This window comes from Eimeria tenella, genomic scaffold (assembly GCF_000499545.2).
Source record: "Eimeria tenella Houghton genomic scaffold, Eth_scaff83, whole genome shotgun sequence".
In the NCBI taxonomy this organism is placed as follows: Eukaryota; Apicomplexa; class Conoidasida; order Eucoccidiorida; family Eimeriidae; genus Eimeria; species Eimeria tenella.
Genome location: NW_013543459.1, coordinates 106162 through 129241, shown reverse-complemented (window position 1 = coordinate 129241; position 23080 = coordinate 106162). Strand labels below are relative to the sequence as shown.

The following is a 23080-nucleotide window of genomic DNA, read 5'->3' as shown; positions in this document are numbered from 1 at the left end:
GAGCGTGTGAGTGTGAAGGGCCATTTCTTCCAAACGTGCATTTGAGGGATTATCCGGCCTCATGAGGGAGCGTGATTGGGTGATTTTCCACATGAAGATGGCCGGAAAATGCAAGCGAATGTTTGATTGTGCATGATTTAGTATGTGGCATACGTCGTCACGAGAAAGGTGCAGCCGTGAAAACAACCCTCCACACATTTCGCAAACAGGAGTGATGTTAGACGAGCCGCTGCGACTCTGGGCATTTGTCTTGTACGTACCGGAACATGAGCGCAAAGTCTTACACACGCGTACGGGTGTGGAGCCAGACAGCACTTTCTCTAGCATTGATTTCACTTCAACGTTAATATTGTGCAAGCATTTCACCCACCATTGCTATGAGGAATTCCTAAGGCTTGCAGGCATTGCTTTCATGAACTGCACCGCTCCACTCGTTGTTCCAAAAGCAAATGCTTTGGCAAATGAACGCACGGAAATCTAATCAGTGGAGTAGCCGCTGCAAATGCAGTATGTAAACACTGCGAAATTTACATGTACACTTCATATGGAGTGCCAGCGGGAGTTGTTCTGCATGAATCCATGCTCGGCGTAGTAGTGCGGTTCCGCCCCTTTTGCGGCGACCCCTTCAGTGCAAGGAATTGTGTCTGCATTCCATTTCGGATATTTGATATACCTCGACGATTGAGCAAAACATCTATATCGCGCAAGGCTCATGGCCGCATGAGGCGGCCTTTTCTCAAATCTGAGCCACTGCTTCTGAATTTCGGTAGAACGTAGCAACCGAAGAACTCGCCACCGAGCTCGTTTTAGCAGCTCGGCAGTACTGGGAGAAAGCTGCAAATCATGGGCCGGCAATAATACGCAGATCAGATGGAAGAACGAGTCCGAAAAGGGAGCTTTTAGCAAGTTATTGGGGATGCAACCTACTGACGGGATACTGCTAAGGAAAGGGAGAAGAATGGAGAGCTTGCAAACTTTCTGGCTTCCATTCCAAAGCTTGCACCCTATGCCAATCCAACTACACTTCAGCTGCAAATTTATTGATAAGTGCAGAAGAGCGCTGATTACCGCTCCCGCAGCGACGGTGAAGAGAGCTCGGTGGCAAACAACAATTGTAGGTTTTTCAAGCTCTGTAAATGGAGCATAGCTTTCCAAACAGCGTTGAGGGGTCAAGTTGCAGCAGTACCAGCCCATGTAGATTCACCGTTGATTAAGGAAGGTGCGCATTCTAGGGTGCTTGGGTAATTTGTCGCGGGAGTTCAGCTGTGGAGCTGGCAAATTGCAGACTCAGCAAAGTCTCTAGTGTGTTGCTGCCATTTTTATTTGCGTTTGCGATGGAAACGGATTGTCGAGCAAGATAGACGTGTGAATCCACTTTTCTGTGCCGACTAAGCTGACTTCAGCTTAGCTGTGCACTACAGAAGCGTTGCCTTCCGTTGTAGTTCCGTTGTGCTGTTAAGCTCAATAGAGAAGTTACATTTTTGCCTCAGGGCACTTGCCAAATGGACTTTTTTGTCTAGGGGTCGTCACAATATGGTCGTGGATAAGATTGCCGCTTTGGACTGGCTAGACAAAAATAATTTCATAAGGCTACGCACCTTTCAAACCTCGTGTCCTCCGTGAGATACTTCACCAACTAGTTCAGCAGCTGCTACAACACAGCACCCAATTACTACAGTTCACGCAGACCAGAAGTGCAGGCAATACCCAATTGCTACAGTGCACTTGGACGGGGAACGAACCCAATCGGTCTGTTTACGGCGTTCACCAGTTTGACAGCGCAACCAGCTGCTGAACAGGCACAGCATGCGTAAGTCCTCTACAGGAAACGTGCAATTCATGTCAAGAGACGCTCTATCAAGGAAAGCAAAGACAGCAAAGAAACCACTTGCATTCGTTCACACTCCTTTCGGAACTGATCCGGCCCAGAAGCAGCACATGCCCCGATTAAAAGCAATAATCTGCATTTTAAATAAGTATTTCATAAACAAAAAGTCGCGTGCATCAAGCTGAGATGTGAAGGAGCACTCAGGCTGATGGCGAAGACGTGTACAAACGGCTTAACGCCGGCCCCAACGCTGCAGCAGTGATGGCCTCTCAGTTACCTTTTATTCCATCAAGGCTGCTTAGGTGTCTAGACATTAGGGCGTCCAATGAGCTGCCTTTCGCTTTGCAGAATTCTAAACAGGCTCACGGATGAGCTTCACTCAAGCAGTTAAGCTCGAGTTGCTATGTGGGCGCCGCATGCGCTCATGGCGATTAACGACAACTGGGGGATTAACTGAGAGGCATTTGCATCTTGTAGCCATCCGTTTTTGATTTAAAACATATCAAGTATTACTGAGGCTGCATGTGCTTGTGTGCTGCAGTCGCTGTAGCGGCACCACCGGCGGATCGCGGGTGCCGACGAACGTAACTGCGTGGCACTACTCATACCACAAGCCCAAAGATGAAATTTGTGCACTATCTTGTTTTCTCACTGTTTGGTTTTCCCAGTGATGCTGCGATCCAAACTTTTGGCTCTCCCGAAGTTCCCGAAGTTGCTTCGGCTAAACCGAGCACATGCAATGTAGATACACAGAGCAGCAGCGTTAGCTACGTCGAACCCCTAATCGATTTTCAGGCCAAAACTCTGAGGGATCTCCAGGCATATGTGGCATTGTTGGAAGAAAAGTTGGAAGAGAAGCTGGAGAAGCATGAGCGCCAGCAACGGGAGGAGCAGCGTTACATCTTTGTCTTCTTAGCCGTAGGCGCTTGTCTCGCAGTGGTTTGCCTTGTTGCTGTGGCAGCATGCCATGTGTACGTGCACTCACTACAAGACCAACTGAGCTGGATGCCCGAGCAACAGCAGCGTCACGAGCACCATCCCAGGCACCAAAAGGCAGTCGCTGCACAGTCAAAAGCGTGTGACGGTCGAGCACACGAGGAGCAGTTCTTCTCCCAAGACCACTTGAGGTTATCGTCCTTAGATTTTGCAGGGAGTCGCAGGAAGAGCAGCTGCAGCAGCTGTTGCAGTAACCATTCGCACCCCACTGCTGCATGCCTAGACACTGTCGAGGATGACTTGGGCGACGAACAAGACGTCCGGCTGTTCCCCACAAAAGAAGATGTTGGTAAGCCGCCATATACTACGGTGGATAACTTTGCAGTAGCTGGGCTTGACTTCGTTCACTACGGCAGCAGCAGCACAGACGCACAATCACTGCGTTGCGAATTTGTCCGTATGTATCTTGTGTAACAGAAAGAGCTATGGCTGTAGAAGAAGCGCGGGCTGCTGCAAAGTTGTCAACGGAGCTTCAGCAGCAGCAGCTGCAACTAGAGGCCCGTTGTTCCCGCCTCTTTGAAAGACTGCACGAGATAACGGATGCCAGCAGGGCTTTCTGCAGCAGCAGCAGTGAATCGGAGGCGGAAGTGGCGACAGACACTGCTACGTTGGCAAGGAAGAAATGTACAGAAGGCGAAGAAAAAGCTTCAACAGCAGCAGCGCGTGGAACCACAACAGACGGCGCAGGGAGTCCGACCCAGCTTCCTCGGCGTCAGAGGAAAAAGCAGAAGCTTGCGGCTGATCCGGAGCGTCTTGAGGAGCAGCAAACGCTGTTGCTTGAGTTACAGCAGCTCTTTAAGGAGATAGATAGCACATTTAATGGCAACAGGCCGGCTCATGTCTCTGCTATGATTCGCTGCTGCAACGCTCTGCTCCGGGCGGATGGCCTTGCGGTCCTCAAGGCGTGCGCGGATTGTCAGCCTCTCCACAACGCAGCGCAAAGTATAATTGAGACTGTCGTGCCGTGCATTTGGGCTACCTGATCACTAAGGCAGATAGAGGGTGTTCTGGCCGCATTTATTTACGCAAGTGCTCAGCGGCGGCGGGAGTACCGCGATGCTTGCAAGAAATGCAACGCAGCAGGCAGCCCGTGACTGCTGTTAGCAACAACTGGTCTTTCGTGGCCACATCACATCGCAGCGAACCTGCAGGAGGCAGGAGAGGGACTGGTGGAGGAGGAGTATACTGCTCATGCTCTTGCTGCGGACGATGCCACCACTGGCACTTGAGAACCCAGCACTTGTCGGGTGCTCGTGCAGTTTGTTGACTGGCGTCCGTGGAGGATAGCCGTCTTCCCCATTTGCAGTAACATGTAGGGTGCTGGCATTGGTGTTCCTGTGCGCGTGCTACAGTCGCTCCTTGGTGTCCAGCCGTACTCAGTTAATTTTGTAGACGGCGCTCTTTTTTATACCTTTGTATACATGCGGTGTTGTTTGCGCCCATGTAACGAAAGTCGGCGACTTTCTCGTTGACTCATCCTGCAGGAGGCTTGTTTGCTTTCTCATAATTTTTCCTACGCGTATAGTCTAGCGCAGTACCAAAGCTGTCCACGCCTATCGGTGCAGATGCAGTATTGCTTGTGTGCCGCAGCTTTGCATTTGCCACTGCGACAGTGAACTTGACATTGAGCCCGTATTGGGTGAACTTGACGCCAATGCGCGTAAAGAAAACAAATTAAACGACCGACAATTGCTTGAGTACTTGTCTAACTGAGCAAACTTGCTTGTACCTGCAACAAGAGCGGGGCTGCATAACTATGGGGTGTAGCGGCAGTAGCTCAGCTGGATCGACATGACAGGGAATAAAAAGACGCGGCAACACAGTTTCTGTGGACAGTGCGCACGCCAAATTTTGCTGTATCCCGGTGCCTCAAAGCTGTGGCAAGGCTACAGAAATTTCTGCATGTTATCTAGTTGTATGCTGATCTTCTTGCCCCTCGCTACCTTCAGGTTCGCCACGAAGAACCAGAGGAGGGATGTCAAAGGTGAGACAGTACATGCGCTTATGAGGAGCTACATCCCTCACCTGACCAGGACAAACACCGAGCAAAGAATATCAGTGCAAAGGACAGTAACGTGCAAACGCTACTGCAGGATGCGAAACCAATGCGAAATCAATCGAAAACCAAGAACGCAAAAGAAAAATTCTATGCAGCACAGGAGAGCGGTGACGTACTTCGTGTATCTCCACAGAATCCGGCCAATAGCCGAGGGCAGCTTCCACTCGTGGCTGCGGCGCAGCATTCTAAAAGACACAGTGACCCACTGTAAGCGAAAGCTAGGCCAATAATTGAGAATCTGTGCAGGCATGCTCCGCGAGGATAATCATGCTACATGGGACAACATATAAGGACACAAGCATGGCAAGGCATGCTTCCATGCGCCCCTTGACATATTCCACACACTTAAGACCTTACTTTGAGGTCTTGTTCAGGCTTTGGGTCCCTGCAAAAGGCGTAACAGTGAACGCGCCACTTGGATATCTGGTCTATCTGCGCAGCTCCTGTGGCGCTGCAGAGTCCTTCTGTTGGGCGGCGTCTCTTTGCTTGGGGCTCTGCTCGATTGAATAGCCCCGGAAATACATCTGAATCGCAACTCACGTAGGGATGACACGCTGTCAGGATACGCTCACTTTCCGATTATGGATATCCGCTGAAGAACGCCCAACAGATGCAACATATCATGTGCCCACGCTTTCGTCTTGCATGACGTAAGGTGATAGTCACAACTGAAAGACCCACCCAAAAATTCAACAGCTAGCTCTGGAAGATTCATTATTACATGCACCTCCACGGCTTGACGATGACTGCCCCACGTTTCTGCAGCTCCTGCAGCAGATAGACCAGAGTGGCCCCTGCGGTTATGTGTGCGTTTGTCTAGAAGGGTAGCAATCGCCTCTGGCTGTCCCTGAGTGCGAAGAAAGTCCCGAGCGTCTTGGTTGTGCACCTCTACCAAATCAGCTACCTGCAGCAGCATCGAGAGAAATCATTAAAAATGGGTAAAACGTCAACATCTTCAACATAATCTTCACGCGTGCAAATATACACAATCTGTGAACAACTAATCACGCTTCTTTTGCCTTTTGAGCAGCAAAATTGCAGAGGGTGCAGCAGCAGCGGAAGCAGTGCCAACAAATTTTCCTTCTCACTCCGTTCCTTTTTACATTTGTCCGCATATTCATTGCGGATGCGGGGTTGCCATCATTCGCAGCAACAATGCAACCGCTCCGCGCGAGGTAGACAGCGAATGCCCCGACACCGGCAAAGGCATCCACTACAGCATAAACGCATTAACAGGAAAACACATACATTGATGCAGTGGAAGCAAACGAACTCCAAGTTCGGAAGGGAGAGAGGAAGAGGGCTTACAGCCCTCACATAACTGTCATGAGCTATAGGCACATCGTATGCGCCAACATGCGTCTATCTATATTCCGCAGCTGCAGCTGCTTCTGCTACTTTGACTCCTGCAACTCTTTATGCTTGCTTCTGCTGTTTTGACTCCTGGGTCTCTTTTTGCTACTTAAAGCGCCCTGCGTAAAGCCGTGGATGCGGCTGTACGTACATACAACTGAGTCCTTGGGGACCGCAGCAGTAATGCGTTGCCGTTCGCATGAAAGCCTGCACATACCAGCCAATACAAACTCAATGCCGAATCATCACCCAGATTCGCCATGTATAAAAGCAAATCGCCACTTCGACAGGAACGTGAGTAACAGCCAGAACAGCTACAGCGCTCCCCATACAGCACTGGCATGCAACTGTACGAAAAGCTTATGTAGTCGCAACAAACCTAGAGTTCCAGAATGCCTTGGCATAGTCAACTTCAAAAATCATGTCGCTCTCCTTCTGCAGAGAATTGGCAACGCATCGGCAAAAATAGAGCAATATCGAAGAAAGTTCCCGCGCAATTGAGGGGATTTGGCGCCGCTCAGATGAAAAAGCCAAGGAGCGCCAAATCGTGAACGCAGTGAGCAAAGATCTGTAAGCCGGGTACTCATTGTGCGCTGGTGCTGGTATTGCTTTTGGCAGTTTCGGTGATATTGGTGCCCACCACTGTGGCAACGTAGGCCGCTTCGCCCGCAATGAGCTCAAACTGTAACTCTCTCCATTTTTCACCTATGCCCGTCTTCAAAACCACAGTGCGCAGCTGAGGGTGCTTCTGCAGTTGCAACACACCAGTCATGATCAGGGCTTTACAGCCGCCATACATTCAATACGAGCGAGCCGCCAGTAATGCCACAGATCAGCTTCTGTGGCGGCGTACATCCTCGTGAAAATGCAACAGTTCTGCCAGCTGCTTGAAGGAAACGCAAAGTAGCTTTGCACGCGGAAGAAGCGCCAATGCAACACAAAAGCAATTGCCTTTAAGAATGACCCATATGTAGAAAAAGAATGGCTGCATCAGCTGCAGCAGAGGCAGCAGCGCACATCTAAGACGACTTGACCGATGGCGTATTTGAACTTCAGAAGAGTGGCAGGAAGGTTAAGGTGAGCGATATGTCCCACGCATTCGAACCTGTGAGGCACTTCAGCGCCCTCTGGCAATAACGCCGTGAGGCATTCAACTGCGCGGAAAATTCAAGCAAAACAAAAACAGATACAGCTTGCAGCGAACTATCCTAGCCATACTCACGCAGTAGGTGAGTGATCGGTGCGTTTGTAAACAGAAGACTATGCTTGCCATGTTGATCCAACGCTGCGCGTTACATCAACATGGCCACGGGCGCACAACCCCGTCCAAGGAGTGTAGCAAGGACCACCCGCATACAAGGAACCAGCAAGGCCCACTGTGGCCATCTTCATAAAAGCAGTGGCTGCAGTAACAGCGGGTGGTGCATTCTGCAGCAGTAGCAGGGAAGCACTATATACCGGCAGAGAGATTCTCATAACCAACAGACACGCGGTGGCGCAGAACTTCAATCCCCGCATCCCTCACTTGACTCTGCAAGTCCTCCGGCAGCCCATCCAGCTCTTGAAACACACAAACAGTGAACTCGACTTGCCACATAGGCAGGAATGGCGTAGTACAAGCATCCCCCTGTCCAGCTACAACTGCAGCAAATACGGAAAGCTAAAGGCGTCGCATCTCCTCTGCCGTCCTTCGAACTGCCCACACGCCTACCTGGACCTATAGATGGGTCCAACAGCAGGCATTTGAAGCCTTTTGCGCTGTCTTTCTCCTTCGTTACCTCTGTGGGGTCGTGGGAGTGTTGTGGGAGCTCTTGTTGGCCTGCATCTCCGTCGCCGCTAGTTTGTTGCTCGTTCTGCATTTCCTGTTGCAATTCTCCCTGCCGCTCCTTCTCTGCAATGTCGGAAACGACGGGTCGCAAATTTCTGCGCTTGAAAAGATATCTGCAGTTGCAGAAAAACAACCTTGGCATAAAAAGGAAACGTGCCCAGAAGAAAAAATGCGCAGACGTTCACGGGCAGCGCGAAGGCTCTGGGACACAGGTGGCACTGCAGTAAAAACGGCGCATCGGCAGGGTCAGGAAGAGCCAGAAACATTCTTACTTTCTAAGCGCCTTGGAAAGCTCCTGCAGCTGATTCAGCGGGACTCGCAGGCATGTTACTTCTTCCTCTTTACAAAATGCGTCCTTGTTCAACTGGACAAACCCCGTGGTGTCCGTCTCCAGGGTAACCAGTGCTGCATCGGATGGTTTACCTTGTGCCTCTGCTGCTCCTCCTCCTCCCACTGCCGGTGCATCCGATGAGCCTCCATTGCTGAGAGCAGAATGCAAATAGGGAGGCATCCTACTGCTGTAGACTTGCTGATGCTGGTGATCCTCTTGCTGCCGTAAAACAATATTCAGAGCAGTGCCTGAACAACACGGGGAAGGAAGGGCGCGTTCGCCGTCAGTCAGCGCGTCGGCGTATATTAAACTGCTCCTGCCGTCGTTGCCTCCTTTATAGCGCATCCAGGCTTGCTGCTGTGGCTGCAGCAGAGCAGCTGCGCAGGCTGCTGTTGCAGCTACACGGAAACAACGAGGATTAGTGATTCCGTGACTCGACCTCCCGGCGCTTCGGGCCTTAAGAAACGAGAGACCTTTGAGGAATGTTGGCGCTGCAGCTGGTGATGCCTCTGTTGTCTCTGCTGCGGGTACTAGACAATTTCTGCTGCTGCCGCTGCTGTGGCGGAGACATTTATACTGAACAGTGCCTGAGGGCATCTATAGATTCCCCAGGTCGCGAACCTCCCTCGGCACTGTACTCCACTTACAACTAAAGGGCATGTTTCCTCTGCTGTTCTGTTGACGTTTTGCTGGTTCTCGTGCTGTTGCGCGCGAGCAACTACTTCAGCGCGGCTTGATTGTACCTTTCCCCCCGCTGCGACCACCTTAGTAGCCAAAGTGTTGCACAGTGACTATGAACCCTTCAGCAAATATTGTACAGAATTTATTAGAATAATAAAGCAATAATGCTCCGCAAGTAGCCGTTGTTACTGCCCCACCTCTAAGTTGGGGCCCCCAGCAGAGCAGGCGGCTGCAGCTGCTCAAGAAGCCACAGGAGCTACGCCAACAGAAGGAACAGCAGCAGCTAAATCCATTTCAAAATATTGGCGTCGTCGCTGCATATCCGTAGTGAGATTGATATTACTGGTGCATGCTGCACACGAAGAACTGGACAGACTGCCATCATCGAGAGAGTCCCCAAACCTCAAGGGGATATATGGCAGCAGCCGCAGTAAATGCATTAAAAGCTTGTAGGCTGCATCTCCTGTAGTATTCCCCCTTTTCTTCTACGCACGTTGCAACACGTAGTTCTCCATTCCAGGGAACAAAGCAACCCACCGCAGACTGAACACGCCAAGAGGGCTTCGACAGCCCATCAGCAAGCAACGCTGCGTTGCGACATGGACGTAATGTCAAGCTAAGATGTACGCGTATGACTGTGGGCACAGCCGTATCATTTTAGGAGCCGCAGCTGCAGGGCAAGCAGAGACCACAGCTTCAGCAGCAAGTGAAGTTACGTAACAAATTGCCAGCAGCCACTCTGCACTCGCAGAAGCCTAAACTTTTTACTCAGCCGGCAGTCGCTGACTGATATCCGTTCAAGAGTAGATGAAGTGCGCACATGCAATGCAAAATGCTGGGAGGGTGGAAAATTGTTCAGTGGTTGATTCAATGTGGACCAGGATGGGCGGCGTGCGGGAAGCTGAAAGAGAGCCGTCGCTGAGAGAGTGCTGTAAAGGGAACTCTCAGCGCGGTGGAAGAAGTTGATTGAAGAAGTTTGCTAAGAAAGCCCGGAAACGCCGGCTGAGAGCACCAGCATATTGTGAACAGCGCCCTTACAGCAGCAGTATCGACCGACGCAGCAGCAAGTACCGCCCGTACCGAACAAGCATGATTGTGCACAGCCAGCACGAATATGGAGGCTTTCTTCACTTTCTTGCAGGATAGTGTCTCAGGGGAGTCGTTTGACCCTAGAGCTGCCCGGCCGCGTTGCAAGGTTTGTGGGGCCGATGCGTGGCTGCAGTGGGACGGTCGTTACGCCGACTTTTGTAGCCGTAGTTGCCGAGACCAATGGGCAGCTAGCCAAGGGCACGTCCCAACTCAAGGTTCGCAGGACCTTTCGAGACGCGAGGGAGGGGGAGGTAAGGAACCCTCCGGCATGTTGGGACACAGGCAGGTGCAGCTACAACAGGAAAAGGATGAGCAATGGGAACAAACATTTCCCCCCAGGAATCGCAACCTCCCTCGTAGGAGGGCCCAACTGCAAATGCAGAACCCTTGGATGCAGCAGCAGCAGAACAAGATCGACCCTGGTGGTGCTGCCGCTGCCGTAGGTGCATTTGCAGAGGCAGCTGCTGCTAAAAAGGTAGCCAGAGTTCTGCGGGAGAAGGTACCGAAAAAAAACTCCCCTGTGCAGCCTAAGGCGCAGCGTCTAGAGTCTCGAATCCTGTCGGCGGCAAACACCCCCAGGAAGATGGCTAGCACTGCCGACAGGGGCACTGACGAAGAGCTACCGCTGCAAAGGCAGCGCACAGTAGCGCGTTTTGTGGAAGAGGGGGAGAATGCGGCCGAGTTACAGTCTGCTTTGAGGGATTACCAAGAAAGTCTCCAACGCCAGAGACAAAAATCAGGGGAAAAAGCTGTTGACAGTGCTGCTTCTGCCTCTCCGGTTGCTACAGTTGGTGCTGCAGACAAAGATACGCACGTGCACTCAAAGCAGCCAGAGATGGGACTGCTGCAGCAGGAAAGGGAAAAGCACGAAGAGCAGATGAAGGCATTTGCGGAGGAAACGAAGCAGCAATTGGGCCAGCAGTGGGCGCAGCTAGAAGCCGAGCTGCAACGCATCGCAGCTGAAGAAAGCGGCGCACAAAAGACACTCGAGGCGCAGTTGAAACAGGTTCGTGCTGACCTTCAGCAGCTAAAACAGCAGCACGAACAGCAACAACTGCAACAACAGAACGTGGCTGAGAGTAGGCTTGAGCAGCAGCTAAAGGCCCACCTGAAGGAGGAACTGGAGCAGCAAATGGAAAGAAAGCTCGAGGAACGCCTCCAGAAACAGCTTAAAGAACAAGCCGAGGAGCAGTGGAAGAAAAAGATGAGCTTAACGGGCTCAGAGAGCGTCAGCATGAGGCCATCAGAAGAGCATCAGTTGCTGCAACATCTGTTGGACCAGAAAGAGCAGTTGCAGCAGCGGCTGCTGCAGCAACAGCGACAGCAAGAAGAACTGATGTATAGGCTGCAGCAGCAGCAGGAGCAGGCCCTGCAAGCCCTGCGAAAGCTGGCTCCTCCAGCGGAGTCTTACTACGGACAAGAAAAGAAGAGCAGCTCCACATCGAACCATCACTTGGAAAGTTTGCTGCTTGAGGCTCTACTAAGTCGCTTGAAGACTAAGGATAACCATCAACTGAAGGAAAAAAATCAAGAATGGCAAAGGACTTCTGAGTTATCCAGCTGGGAGCAAAGAGAGTTGGCCCTGCGGGACGCTGCAGTTGCAGCTGCTGCTGTTGCCAAAGAGGTGGACGTTGACCAGCACTTCGAGGGCCAGCTTGAAACTACCGTCTTGCGAGCCAGCCTGCTGCTGCCAGACCCCGCTCCGGTACAGCCCCAACGACAAGGCTTACAGTTTGGCAGCAAATTGCAAGTGGTGCTTCGCTGTGCAACGGGGCCTGGTGAATGGGAGGAGAAGGAGTCTAGCCTTTCTGCTGACGGACAGTGGCAGGAGACCTTTACCTTCTCTATTCACTGGCCGTCTGCAGCTACTGCTGCTGCTGCTTCTGCTGCACTCTATGCACAGCTGTGGGCCACTAAATACAGTAGCAACAGCAACACTGCCACCACCGCCGCTCATAGGGACAACAGCAAGTGCTGCTTCGTTGGAGAAGCTGTGCTCCCATTGCCTTCCTTCACCAGTGCTTGGGAGTACAGGGCCCCTTTACGCTGGCGCAGCAGCTTGGGAGGCAGGAGGCAGCAACAGCCATTGCTTCAGCAAGGGGATTTGCTTCTGCGTGTACAGTTTCATCCAGCCAATGTGAAGCCGTTGGAGGTACTTCATCAATTGAAGGACCTGCAGTCACCTTACTTAACGGAGCGAGCCAAGCATGGGCCGCAGAGTCAGACAAGCAGTGCCACTGACAACAGAGGCAGCAGCGGCAGCAGCCGCCGCACTGACAGCAACAGCAGCAGCACAAGCATCAAAGATTGCTGTGAGAGTGAAAAGCAATTACTGCCTTTAAGTCCCTTGAAGGAGGTCACAGAGGGAGCGGACACGCTTCAGCAGCGTCTGCTCCAGCAACTAGACGCGCTTTCTACTGCTTGGAGACGTGCCGTGGCTGAACAACAGCAGCAGCAGTATCCCTTACCCGTTTCCATCGACAGCCAGTCCCTTCAGGAGCACCTTCGTCAGTCTGCTTTGATGGGGGCGCTTTGTACTAATTCCCTGTGCAGCAATCTCGCAGGCCCATTCGCTGACTTGTACAGCGAGGAGGAATTTCGAGTCTGGGGCCTCTGCAACGCATGTCAGAAGCAGTTGTTCACCACTCCACTTTCGCAAGGGGGATTGAAGAGCCAAGCAAAGCCGCGGTTGCAGCTGGCTTCTCCATTTGCCAGTTGTTGCAGAGACAACTGTCACGACATTGGGAATATCCAAGCTCTTGCGAGGGCAACAGCGAGTCATGGGAGCCCCCAATTCGGAGAACTGAGGCTTGACGGAAACATACCAGTTGCATTTCCAACTTCTGATTGCATATGGCCTTCAGCCTTGCAACTGCTGCATGCCCAGCGTTTTTCCCAGCTGTCTGTACAGGAACGTTTGCGGCGTTGTTGCTGTAGCAGCGAGCTGCTTGCATTGCTGCAGTGTCCTCTTTTGCAGGCATTTGAGAGGCTCGATTGGCACTCCCGTGCTGCTGCTGCAGTACGCACCTGCCTGCTTCTCTTGCTGCGACAGCACCCTAAGCTGCAGCTTCTCTTATCCACCCTACAAGGCTTTCATATCAGTTACCACGACCCATTACAGCAGCGGCTGTTGCGTCGCATGCAGCATCAACAGCGACATTGCGAAGGAAAGAAAGTGGGGGACCTTGGACGAAAGGAGCTGCGGGGCAAAACGAAGGTCCCCTTCCTGCCACGAAACTTCGCTGGATTGCTTCTTATGGATCTTTGCGCTGCTCTTGGACCCCCAAATCGTGACTAGCACTTCCGAGGGAGCTGTGTATCAGCTCGGTTTTATGTGTCTGTGATCCAGAAGCATGTGGTCATGGTTCTTCAGGTCCGAAATCTCCTTTATGGACTATTCTTGTGCCGGATGGCTAGGTTTGGTAGATTTTTCGAAGGGTTAGCTCTTCCGCAAGACGCAATTCTTTTTTGTGTATTTGTTGAATTTCTGGCAGTGCTGCTTTCGGCGGCGCGTCCATCTAAGAGGCAGAAAGCATTAAAGAAATATTTCTTGTTGGCGTATTTCGGCCGATCTTCTGTGTACTGCGTGGGATAGTTTCCTACTGCAGGATTTCACGTATGCGGCAATGCCTGCCTTCATGGAGGCAGGACACGGGCGGAGCTTGGAGAATAAAGTGGATTAAGTATCCAACCAAGGTCTCTCCATTTGGGCATTTAGTTATTTCTCTTCAACACTCGCTGCGAAAAGGGAAAGACAGCGCATCGGCGCGTAGATGGTTCGCGTACTGCGGTAGTGGGGTGAACAGATGTGACGAAACCGCTGCAACATTGTTAGCGTAACACAGTGACAGCTAGACACCACTGGAATTTCCATAATTCAACGAGGATAGTGCAGAGAAAGAACAAACACTGCAAGCTGGGACGGGGACAATCGCTCTGTGTACTGAAGCCCTGGTGGCTGAGAACCTTCGGTGGAAGGCTGCCATGCGACTGGGTATCCCAATAAAACACTCTTTTAAGGCGATGTACAGTTTCAGTGGGGTTGTTTGGTGAAGTGCAGGGTATTTTGTGAGGTAGCCCTTCAGCGTGGGCGGTTCAGTCGCGCAGTTGGCTCAGGCATAGTCGCCTTCGTTCAGTCCCCAATAAATCCAGATGTAACAAGATTTTCTTGTTGCTGTTTCTAATCTTACCTGTCGTGGCTCGATTGTTCCCATCACAATAATAGTAAAGTTGCAAATGCTGCGTTGTGCGCATATGGAAGTTAAATATGTAAAATCTTCGATTCTATCTGCAACACGAAGAGTTGAAATGAAATTCAAACTGTCTTGAACGTAAAGAACATTGCGGAACTTGTTTACATACCATGAACTGACCGTTCAGTCACATACATCGACCTCTGCAGAGCCCATTGCCGGCCACCCTGGCGAGATGCCCAACTATTCATATAGCAGGAACCCCACAGCAGAGGCTGTTTGTGCTAGGGTTCTCTTGACTTAGACAGATTTTTGATACTGCAATTTATGTGTGGACATTGATTTACCGATGTTTTTGTGACAAATGAGATGCGGCGATTTTCGATAGGGTTGCGGGCCTGCGGTGGTTAGCCTTCGTAGAAAGGCCCCCGAACATGGAGCTTGTTCGCTTTCTAGATCAACTGAAGGCCTACGGTAATATGCGGTAATATGGTTGGTCAATGAAATAGATACGATGGGGGAAACAGAAATTTCTTCACGCGCTCTACTCGCTGTGGCGCCCATGATCGCAGTATCGAACACACACTTTAGGTGAGGCTCATTAATCACTGTTCGTTTACTCTGTCACATTATTGTGATGGAAAGCATGTGCAGGCGTATCATACTAGAGACTACACTGTTCCGGCTTCGTCTCTGTCTTTCCCTGGAATGTGTTCTTTGCCACATTTGTGCTTGTCCAACGGTTTTGTGGACTGTAGTTTAGGCATGCTGCTTTCAAGCCCTTTCAAATATGCTCAGGAATTTCATGCGGTTAATTACACGGCGCAGCACCGTGTACACGGAGATGGTCGTCGACTCCACAATACTGCACAACACGCATCAGCTGGAAAACCACCTTGGTTTGACTACTAGTTTTGTTTGAAGCGCCGCTGCCGTGTATTAGCTTGGATACTGCGTGTTTGATACAGTAGCCCCAAGGTGCTCTCCTTCTCTGATGCGTATTACCTGGTCCAGGCTTCGATGACGTAGAGCATCCGATCGTTTGCCAGCTTGGTAACATGACCCACTCCTTCCATTTCCCGTATCAGAGTCCGTGCTCGGCTTGAAGAATCAACCACGTGGAAAAGATACCGGGTCTGCAGATTTTTCCTTTCAGGCGGTTCAAATCCCCAGAACGTTGCCGAGGCGGCTACTTGGGCAGAGTTGGCTGGCTACGACGAAGTTAATCTCAATGTTGGTTGCCCAAGCTGCCGTGTTGTTGACAAGGGTAAAAATCTGGGCTCTCCTCACAATTTAGTGTCCACATGCCCAAAATTTTCGTTTTTGTGAGGTGCCCTATGTTTACTTTGTCCTACTCTTACACAGAAGTGACCCCCCAAAATGCGTGCTTGTATGGTGAAGACTGGGGTTGTTTTGGCTTGCAAGCGTTTTTTTATTTCCCAGGCTCCTTCGGAGCGGCCCTTATGAGGTCCCCTACGAAGGTGCGAGACATCGTGTACGAAATGAAGAGACGCGTCCAGATCCCCGTCACTGTGAAGTGTCGATTGGGAGTTGACAACTTAGACTCCCCCGAATTCACGAAGCAATTTGTAGAGGTAAGGTTTCATGCCACTGCGCAGAATGCAAATCAAGATGAATTCACGCGGAAACTGCTGCGCACCACCTTGAATGAATCTGTTTGAAAGTTTATAGGGACGCGTGATGCAGATTGAGCTTCTCGGTATTTTCAGACTGTTTCGCAAGGCGGCTGCAAGCATTTCATCGTGCACGCAAGAAAGGCATGGCTCCAAGTATGCTGTCCCTGGATTACACGGAAAATATGTCGTACTATCTGCCCCCAGATCGACACTATCTTCTCAGTTTTTCGACAAATGCACAAATCAGTGGGGAGCGCCCACGGTTGCAGCAAAGACCCGTTTGCTTCTGATTTCATTAATCTATTTTTGCTGTTGATTACAGGGGGTGGACCCGAAAAAGAACCGTTCTGTCCCACCTCTGCTATACCACAGGTGCGTTTGCATGGTAACTTCGAAACAGCGGTGTGGGGCAACGCATGTCGCATGCATTTTCTCAATAAACACTTTAAGTCTCTACTACTGAGCCTCAGTCGACGCCCAATATATCCGATGCAGGGTGTTCGAGCTGCAAGAAGCCTTCCCTGAACTCCACTTCTCTCTAAACGGGGGCGTGACAACGCTGGAGTTGGCTCAGCAGTTGCTTAAGGGAGAATGGAAAGCCGGCGACACTGCCGAAGCAAAAGACCCGCAAATTCCCGATGCGGATGTAACAAATGGCTCGCAGTACTCCGGTCTTTACGGGGTCATGATTGGCAGAGCAGCAATGAATGACCCTTGCTGTCTCGCACAAGCTGACAAACTAATTTATGGTGAGTGATTTGGAAAGTGCTGGGAAATGGCCTCAGTGTACCGCCGGAGTGCGTATTAACCGCGACCAAGATTCTGCCTCGGTCGTTAGTTGTGCAGTGCCACTCAAAGGTCTTTGTTGCAGGGCAAAACCAAAACAGCTGCACCTCCGTTTTGTGTGAACGCAGGATCTAGAGAGAACCCAGAAAGCGCGCAGTGCAGACGAAGCCTTCTTCTGGTAGGCCTGATCCGTGTGATCGGTAAAAGTATGAAGTAATCTGGTTCCACATAAGATCCATGGCAGGTTTGTATTTGCATGGCATTTCGTGGCTTTCAGGCATATATAGATTACCTAGAGCGATACGAAGCAAGGCACAGGAAACAGAAAAGTCCTTTCGTCTTGTTGAAGCCAGTTTTAGGCGTTTTGAGCGGCATGCCAGGCCAAAGACACTTCAGACAAGCACTTGGTAAGAACCACCACAATGTCAGTGACATAATTGTTTGCTAAAGCTGCGAGATCGCCCACCGCCAGCCACTACTAGGATGATGGGCAACACAAAACGAATTGCAGGTTGAATGCATGACATCTTAACTTCAGCTGTCATCCGTGGGACCTTGCAGATACCAAAATACGGTGTTCCTGCCCAGACGAGGTGCCCGCCGAAGTATTGCGTCAGGCCATGGACGTCGTCGATAGTGAATTCCCAGGGGTCCTCGACTACCCATTGAGGCTTGGAAAAAACCCGCGATACGAGGAAATTAACTCAGCTGTAAAATGCGAGCTGTGTTCTTCCGATACTTAGGCGGTTTCTGTCCGCGGGGTGCCGGTACACCATAAGTTGATAACCTGGCCACTCATGTGGACACGACGCCTGCCGGTGGAACTTTGACGTTTTTCACTTGAGCCCTGATGAATTACTAATATATGTCTCTTCAAACCTTTCCTCAGAAGACAGACAGCGTACACAAGGCGAATTTCAAAATAAGCGCAGAGACTGAGTTTCGCTGAAATGTCTTTTTCGTTGAGATCCGCGAGCATGAATGTCAAACAGAGAGCCGAATTCACAATAGTTTCCTTCAAGGACTTCGCGCGAAGCCCTTTAGGCATTTGCCACTCTTTGCTCGCTATTTACGCAACAGGATTTACCATGCAGGTCCGCCCAGTGCTTCTCGTTGCAGTCCGCTGAATGGGAAATCTCATTTTTTAGATTGCACTACTTCCTTACATAATTATGGAGCTCCAGCAGCCTGTCCAGGTAAGGGATGAGCTGTGCGAGTAGATAATAAGGAGAATGAGAAGCTCTATTGCGATCTGCTGCAAAGGCTAACGGCTGGGTATTAGGTGAGCCTTCACATGCAACGTTTCGCTTACTTGTTTCTGAGCTTTCCCCCTAGGGATTTTTTCGATGTGCCAGCTTGCGGGAGCACCAGTCTTTGGGCGGATCGGTGATGCGCTAGGACCACGAAGCGCGTAAGATTTCTTATTCGATTTCGTAACGAGAACTTGTTACCGCAGGGCTGAGTTTCCTCCAGCTTCGTTCTTGCGATGTCATCTTGCTGCCTCATGTACATCATGGTGAGTGGATGGTCACTGCTAGCTTAGGATGTGCATCTAAAATGGAGTGTCATACTGTAGATGGCTGTTTCATCGAGCCTCCCAGCACTTTTCATCAGCCAGCTCCCTGGGCTGATGATCCACGGAACACAAGCAGCGATGATGGTCGTCGCTTTGGAAACTGGAGAACGAGATCGAACCGCACAATTAGCATACCTGAATCTTTCATATTGCCTTGGCCTTGTTGCGGGCGGCGCAATAGGCGCCTCGCTGGCAAACTCTATTGGGCCACGGGGAACGCTCATCGTGGCCTCTGCGATTCAGCTCGTTGGGTGTTTCGTTGCTTTTGGGCTAGGTGCGTCGGCCGCAGCTTGGCGTTGCTGTCCCGCAGCAGTGCTTGCCGCTTCCGGTTTCTACACCCACGCCTTCTAGTTTGTAATTATAAGAAATTTTTCAGATGAATTTAACGAGCTATTCAATGCTCCGCATAGACTGCCAGATTTTGGTAAGCTCTCTCCAACTTTTTTGGTGTCCATTAAAGGCAGTTCAGTCTCCAAATGCCGCCACACAGGCGTCCTTTCAGTGAAAGCGGAGATTCAGCGGTTTCGTTCTATTGCGTACAGCTGTGCCTCAAGCTGTGTGATTATGGTGGTTGGGCTTTTCCCGTGAGCTCACTTCCACCTCATTTTCCTGCTCTGTACACGGTCATGGCGGAGGCACTCAGGATCTTGATGGCGCGCTACGCATTCACGCCTATTGTCGTGCACATGTACCGTCAGTTTAACTAACAAACAGGGGAAGCAAGTGCCATTCACATAATTCACCTTTTCAGAACTCACGGTAAGGTGTATGCCAACGGAGCTCTCCAGGAGAGCGATAGCTGCTCGGACAGCCAGCTCAAAGCAACATCCTCGTTACCGTCATTGGGGCTATCATGATCGGTATGGTATGCACTTTTATTCGAATGGGCTAATCAACTCACGTTCGTCGTTGTCGCTTAGCTGCTGAAGGTACTTCGAATTACAAGGATACGCCAGTAGAGAAACGCAAACATAGCAGGCACGAATAGGCATCCTCGCCCCTTTGTTAGCCACACGCTTTGGTAAGTTGGAGTGAAGCCAGCCTCACTCAAATATGTGTTTCACGCTCTTCAGGAGATCGCGCATGCATCAAGTATTCATGCCCAATTGCTCTTCTTGGTTTCTGCGGGTCAGTTCCAGTGCTTTATTCATCTTCGACGCATCTAGGACGTCCCTTTTCTGATGCTCAGCCTTCTCTGCTTCCCCAACCTTCGGCTCGCTGAGACCCTTCTTCTGCTCCTTGCTCCACGTAAAAACTTAATACTCACATATCGTATGGAAAAACCGCCGATCTTCGATTTTCAGTCTGTGGAGGTGCACTTCTGTACGTCATATGCTTGCTGTGACTCGCGGCTGCCAGCGTGGCTTTATTTTGCTTTGAATGGTCGGCCCATTTCGGGCCCATTGTGCTCCATATTAATTACATTAAGGCACATCACGCAGCAGCTACTTGTGGCATTTGGTAACCTGCTCTCACTACTTGAAATTTTCACAGGTACATCTGCTGCACATCCCAAATGACAAAACTCGTCCAGAGGCAGGAACTTGGCTCTGTTCTTGGCCTGAATGCATGCTTGTTCTTCCTTGACGCCAGTCTCTCTCAGCTAACCGGACTACCCATATACGCCGCTTATGGTAGCTCCAATAAAGCCTTCAAGTCCTTCTGTATATTTAGCATATATGCACTACATTATCGCCGTGATCAGGTCTCCGAGGGTTCTGGCTGCTCTGCGTCACCATAGCGGCGCTTTTGTCAGTCTATCTCTTCCTTATTGACACTCATACGTTTAAGGCCTTCACGCGGGAAGACCGCATGCTCGTCCCTTTAAGAAGTGCCTATCAATAAGTGAGGACATGTTCTGGACTGTCAAGTTGGCTAACTGGAAACCATTGAGCTAAGGATTACAGTTGAAAGGGATCAAATGACACAACCCTGGCCATGACCATTTTTTGTCGATTACTTAAATAATCGGCAACAGTGAAATCGCTTTGTCCTCTTGTGGAATTCCAGAACTACGAGATTGCTGCTGAAGGGCACAGAGACAACGTTTCGGTTTCATCGTTGTGGGCCCAGTTACTACAGCTGTCTCCTGTGCTCTCTCGAGTCTCACAGGCTACCATGTGCTTAAAATATCCAGTGGGTCTACTTCGCCAGGTTGTCCACAGCTGAAGAGCTGGCATTCCTTGCAATAGCTTCTGGCCTGCAAACAGCGTACACAGTAGCTCTTAAGCTCGTGCCATTTGGTGTGACAAGAAATGCACACAGAGGTCATTTACGTGATACGCCTGTGTTGTTCTTGAATCCAAATTCATATTTTTGGCTGTATACTTGGAAGCAACGAAACCCACATACTGCGCACTCAGTGAGGGATCGACTTCACTGGCGCCACCAAGAGCCCGGGTCACGGTTGTGACAAAAAGCTCGAACTTCAGTGAGTACCTGCGTCTAGAAGGCGGGTAAAGTTTCTCGACTCCGCAAACAGCAGTACATCAAAGACAGAGTCCTCGTCCACGAGCGTGGCCAGCTGTTGTTCACACTCTTCTTTCAGTCCCTTCCATACACACCGGCACAATTACAAAAAGCAGGCCTTATTTCGTCTAAACTTCGCACCGTAGGAATCTCCTTCACAATAATGGCCATGTTAGTCATGATGGTTCCGACGACATCTTTGGCTACTGTACCATGAAACTGTCAACTGCCATTCTTCTGAGCACGGTACTGATATGCGCCCTAGGCTTCGGCCGTTTCAAGCTCTGCAAGCAGCTATTAAACTACCGCACCTGCACATCATACTTGTCTGCGGCCGTGATGAGACCCATGAGGGCTTCCCTACGTTGCTGCTTCTCTGCGAGAGAGGCAGTGCGTCTTAGCTCCTTGAAAAGGTCACACGTATCTGTGTGAATAAAAAGAAGCATTTGGTGAGCAGCCTGAGGACAAATGTCCGTCAAGTGAACATCTGCTGCTTCTGCTTCTCGGAAGGGCCCGTTCAACATCTTGCGTAGCACCTGCAGTATAATGCCACAGTCCACAGAATAGGGAGACAAACTCGAAAGGGGGGATCCAGGTACGGCAGAAGAAGTGCTCCCTTCAAGCACAGTGCTGAGGTCCATGCACGACGGTCGCCGTGATTCTGCGATCTTAGGAAGTGCCTAGACAAGGCTGTCACAAGCCAATACAATATTGAAGTAACGTACAGCGGATCGAGCCGCAAGAAGAAAGCGGCAACAGCTTGTCACTGAACTGCAGCACCAAACTCGAACGTCATGCGACTCGGGTTGAAGAGCGTACTGGACCACGTCAGCCTTAAGCCGCTCAGGCGGTGTTTGGGGTGCTGCGCCTGTGGGAAACGCATGCAAAGCTTTGCACCGGAAGATGTCGTGGCTCTGCATCGGCCTTCGGAACAGCACCGCATAAAATCAGCAGCAAACGTACTGAAAGCGTTATAATGGCGTGTGTGCAACGACAGGCAACTGACAAAACTAGATGCTTTCAGTTCAGGCTGAGCGATGTGTTTAGGGCCAGACTGCAATACTGGTCGCTCACGCAGTTGAGAAATGCTCTCAGACTTGCAGTCGAGGGCAATAAATGCCTGACAGTAGATTCGTAGCGACCCATTGGAAAGCCAAGAGTCCAGAGTTTCTGGCGAAGGTGCGTAAGAGAAGCGTCTGCCGTCTCCCCCAGGTGAATACTTCTTCACTGGATCAGCCAGACGAGTGCGAGGGACTGTCATATGAAAACGGCGCAATGGGCAGATGGATGGCGCCTCAAGAAACAGATGGAGAGCTTTTGCCTCCATTGAAGAACTCATCTAGCCCACGAATGCAAAGAGTTCTTTGGTTCTCCAACGCATCGACGAGGCAAGGTAGTGTGGGACATTTCTAGGCTTGCAGTCCTAAGCAGTTGCGTTTCTCGTAAAACTAGTGAAATGCAGAAACTGTAGTGCTTTGGCTCACTCATTTCTCCGTTTGCATCAAGGAAACAGGCAGTCCACTTGGCTCTGACGGAGCCTCTCTTGCCTTTAAACATTATGGCGAGATCTATTAAACCGAGAGAATCGTGCTGCTCCTGGCCATTAGGGAATAGCCAGAGTGAAAAGCACTTGAATACAGGACTTTCCAACCGACTTGCTGAGCAGGAAGCTGCAAATTCGACCGCACAGACAAAGTGCGCGTGTGACTGTCACTCACATTCATGCAGTGCAATCCGCGTGAAGCTGCACAACAGCTCTCAGCCATAATGTGCGGAGTCAATTAGGGCAGAATTTCTCTTCTTTTCATATTCATTGGTGTATCTTCGTTCGCTGTTGTTGAACGGCGAGTGCTCGGAGGGAGACTCGGCATAGGCGGTAATAACTGACAGTCTTCCTTGGCCATTTCGCGGAGGTCGATGAAATCTCGAATCTCCCAAATGTAAGATGACTCTTCCCACCCGATTTGAGTAACAGCACTCTCCATCTTCGAAAGATAAGGCACAAAACTCTGGTTGGGAGCTACAGGTCACGTGCTACTTCGGGTGAGTGTACTGCCTAAACCCATTGACGCATTAAAGAGCGCAAAGGACAGTATCTTTAAAAAAAAATTAATGTAATGTAACGGAACAATGTAATAGAATATTCATCGTCACTGATCTGCAGTGTTCCATTGGCGTGTTTGCAGCCCCTAAACGGACCAGCGGTCCACCCCCCTGTGCGGGGGCCCATGTGCGCCGAGTTCAGGAAAATGCG

The 23080-nt window shown here is 50.7% G+C and overlaps 6 protein-coding genes across 6 annotated transcripts; 3 read left to right on the top strand and 3 right to left on the bottom strand.

Annotated features, from left to right (window-relative positions):
- Positions 1-2449: 2449 nt before the first annotated feature.
- ETH_00025945 (uncharacterized protein) lies at positions 2450-4053 on the top strand (the record flags this gene model as incomplete). Its single annotated transcript, XM_013378420.1, has 3 exons — positions 2450-3113; positions 3242-3766; positions 3965-4053. The coding sequence occupies 3 exons, from the start codon at positions 2450-2452 to the stop codon at positions 4051-4053; spliced, it is 1278 nt and encodes a 425-aa protein (XP_013233874.1).
- Positions 4054-4729: 676 nt separating this feature from the next.
- ETH_00025940 (met-10 domain-containing protein, putative) lies at positions 4730-8992 on the bottom strand (the record flags this gene model as incomplete). Its single annotated transcript, XM_013378419.1, has 12 exons — positions 4730-4849; positions 5000-5053; positions 5241-5407; positions 5565-5787; positions 5972-6096; positions 6388-6443; positions 6616-6671; positions 6877-6984; positions 7254-7390; positions 7695-7796; positions 7948-8177; positions 8337-8992. The coding sequence occupies 12 exons, from the start codon at positions 8990-8992 to the stop codon at positions 4730-4732; spliced, it is 2034 nt and encodes a 677-aa protein (XP_013233873.1).
- Positions 8993-10190: 1198 nt separating this feature from the next.
- Positions 10191-13463, top strand: ETH_00025935 (uncharacterized protein; the record flags this gene model as incomplete). Its single annotated transcript, XM_013378418.1, has 1 exon — positions 10191-13463. The coding sequence occupies one exon, from the start codon at positions 10191-10193 to the stop codon at positions 13461-13463; it is 3273 nt and encodes a 1090-aa protein (XP_013233872.1).
- Positions 13464-15148: 1685 nt separating this feature from the next.
- ETH_00025930 (dihydrouridine synthase domain-containing protein, putative) lies at positions 15149-17524 on the top strand (the record flags this gene model as incomplete). Its single annotated transcript, XM_013378417.1, has 9 exons — positions 15149-15257; positions 15515-15625; positions 15802-15953; positions 16089-16148; positions 16318-16367; positions 16491-16744; positions 16910-16959; positions 17059-17188; positions 17343-17524. The coding sequence occupies 9 exons, from the start codon at positions 15149-15151 to the stop codon at positions 17522-17524; spliced, it is 1098 nt and encodes a 365-aa protein (XP_013233871.1).
- A 565-nt stretch (positions 17525-18089) lies between these two features.
- On the bottom strand, positions 18090-18296 carry ETH_00025925 (uncharacterized protein; the record flags this gene model as incomplete). Its single annotated transcript, XM_013378416.1, has 1 exon — positions 18090-18296. The coding sequence occupies one exon, from the start codon at positions 18294-18296 to the stop codon at positions 18090-18092; it is 207 nt and encodes a 68-aa protein (XP_013233870.1).
- A 2203-nt stretch (positions 18297-20499) lies between these two features.
- On the bottom strand, positions 20500-22153 carry ETH_00025920 (BTB/POZ domain-containing protein, putative; the record flags this gene model as incomplete). Its single annotated transcript, XM_013378415.1, has 5 exons — positions 20500-20552; positions 20797-20908; positions 21138-21362; positions 21552-21694; positions 21901-22153. 5 exons carry the CDS (start codon positions 22151-22153, stop codon positions 20500-20502), a joined length of 786 nt encoding a protein of 261 aa, XP_013233869.1.
- Positions 22154-23080: the final 927 nt, after the last annotated feature.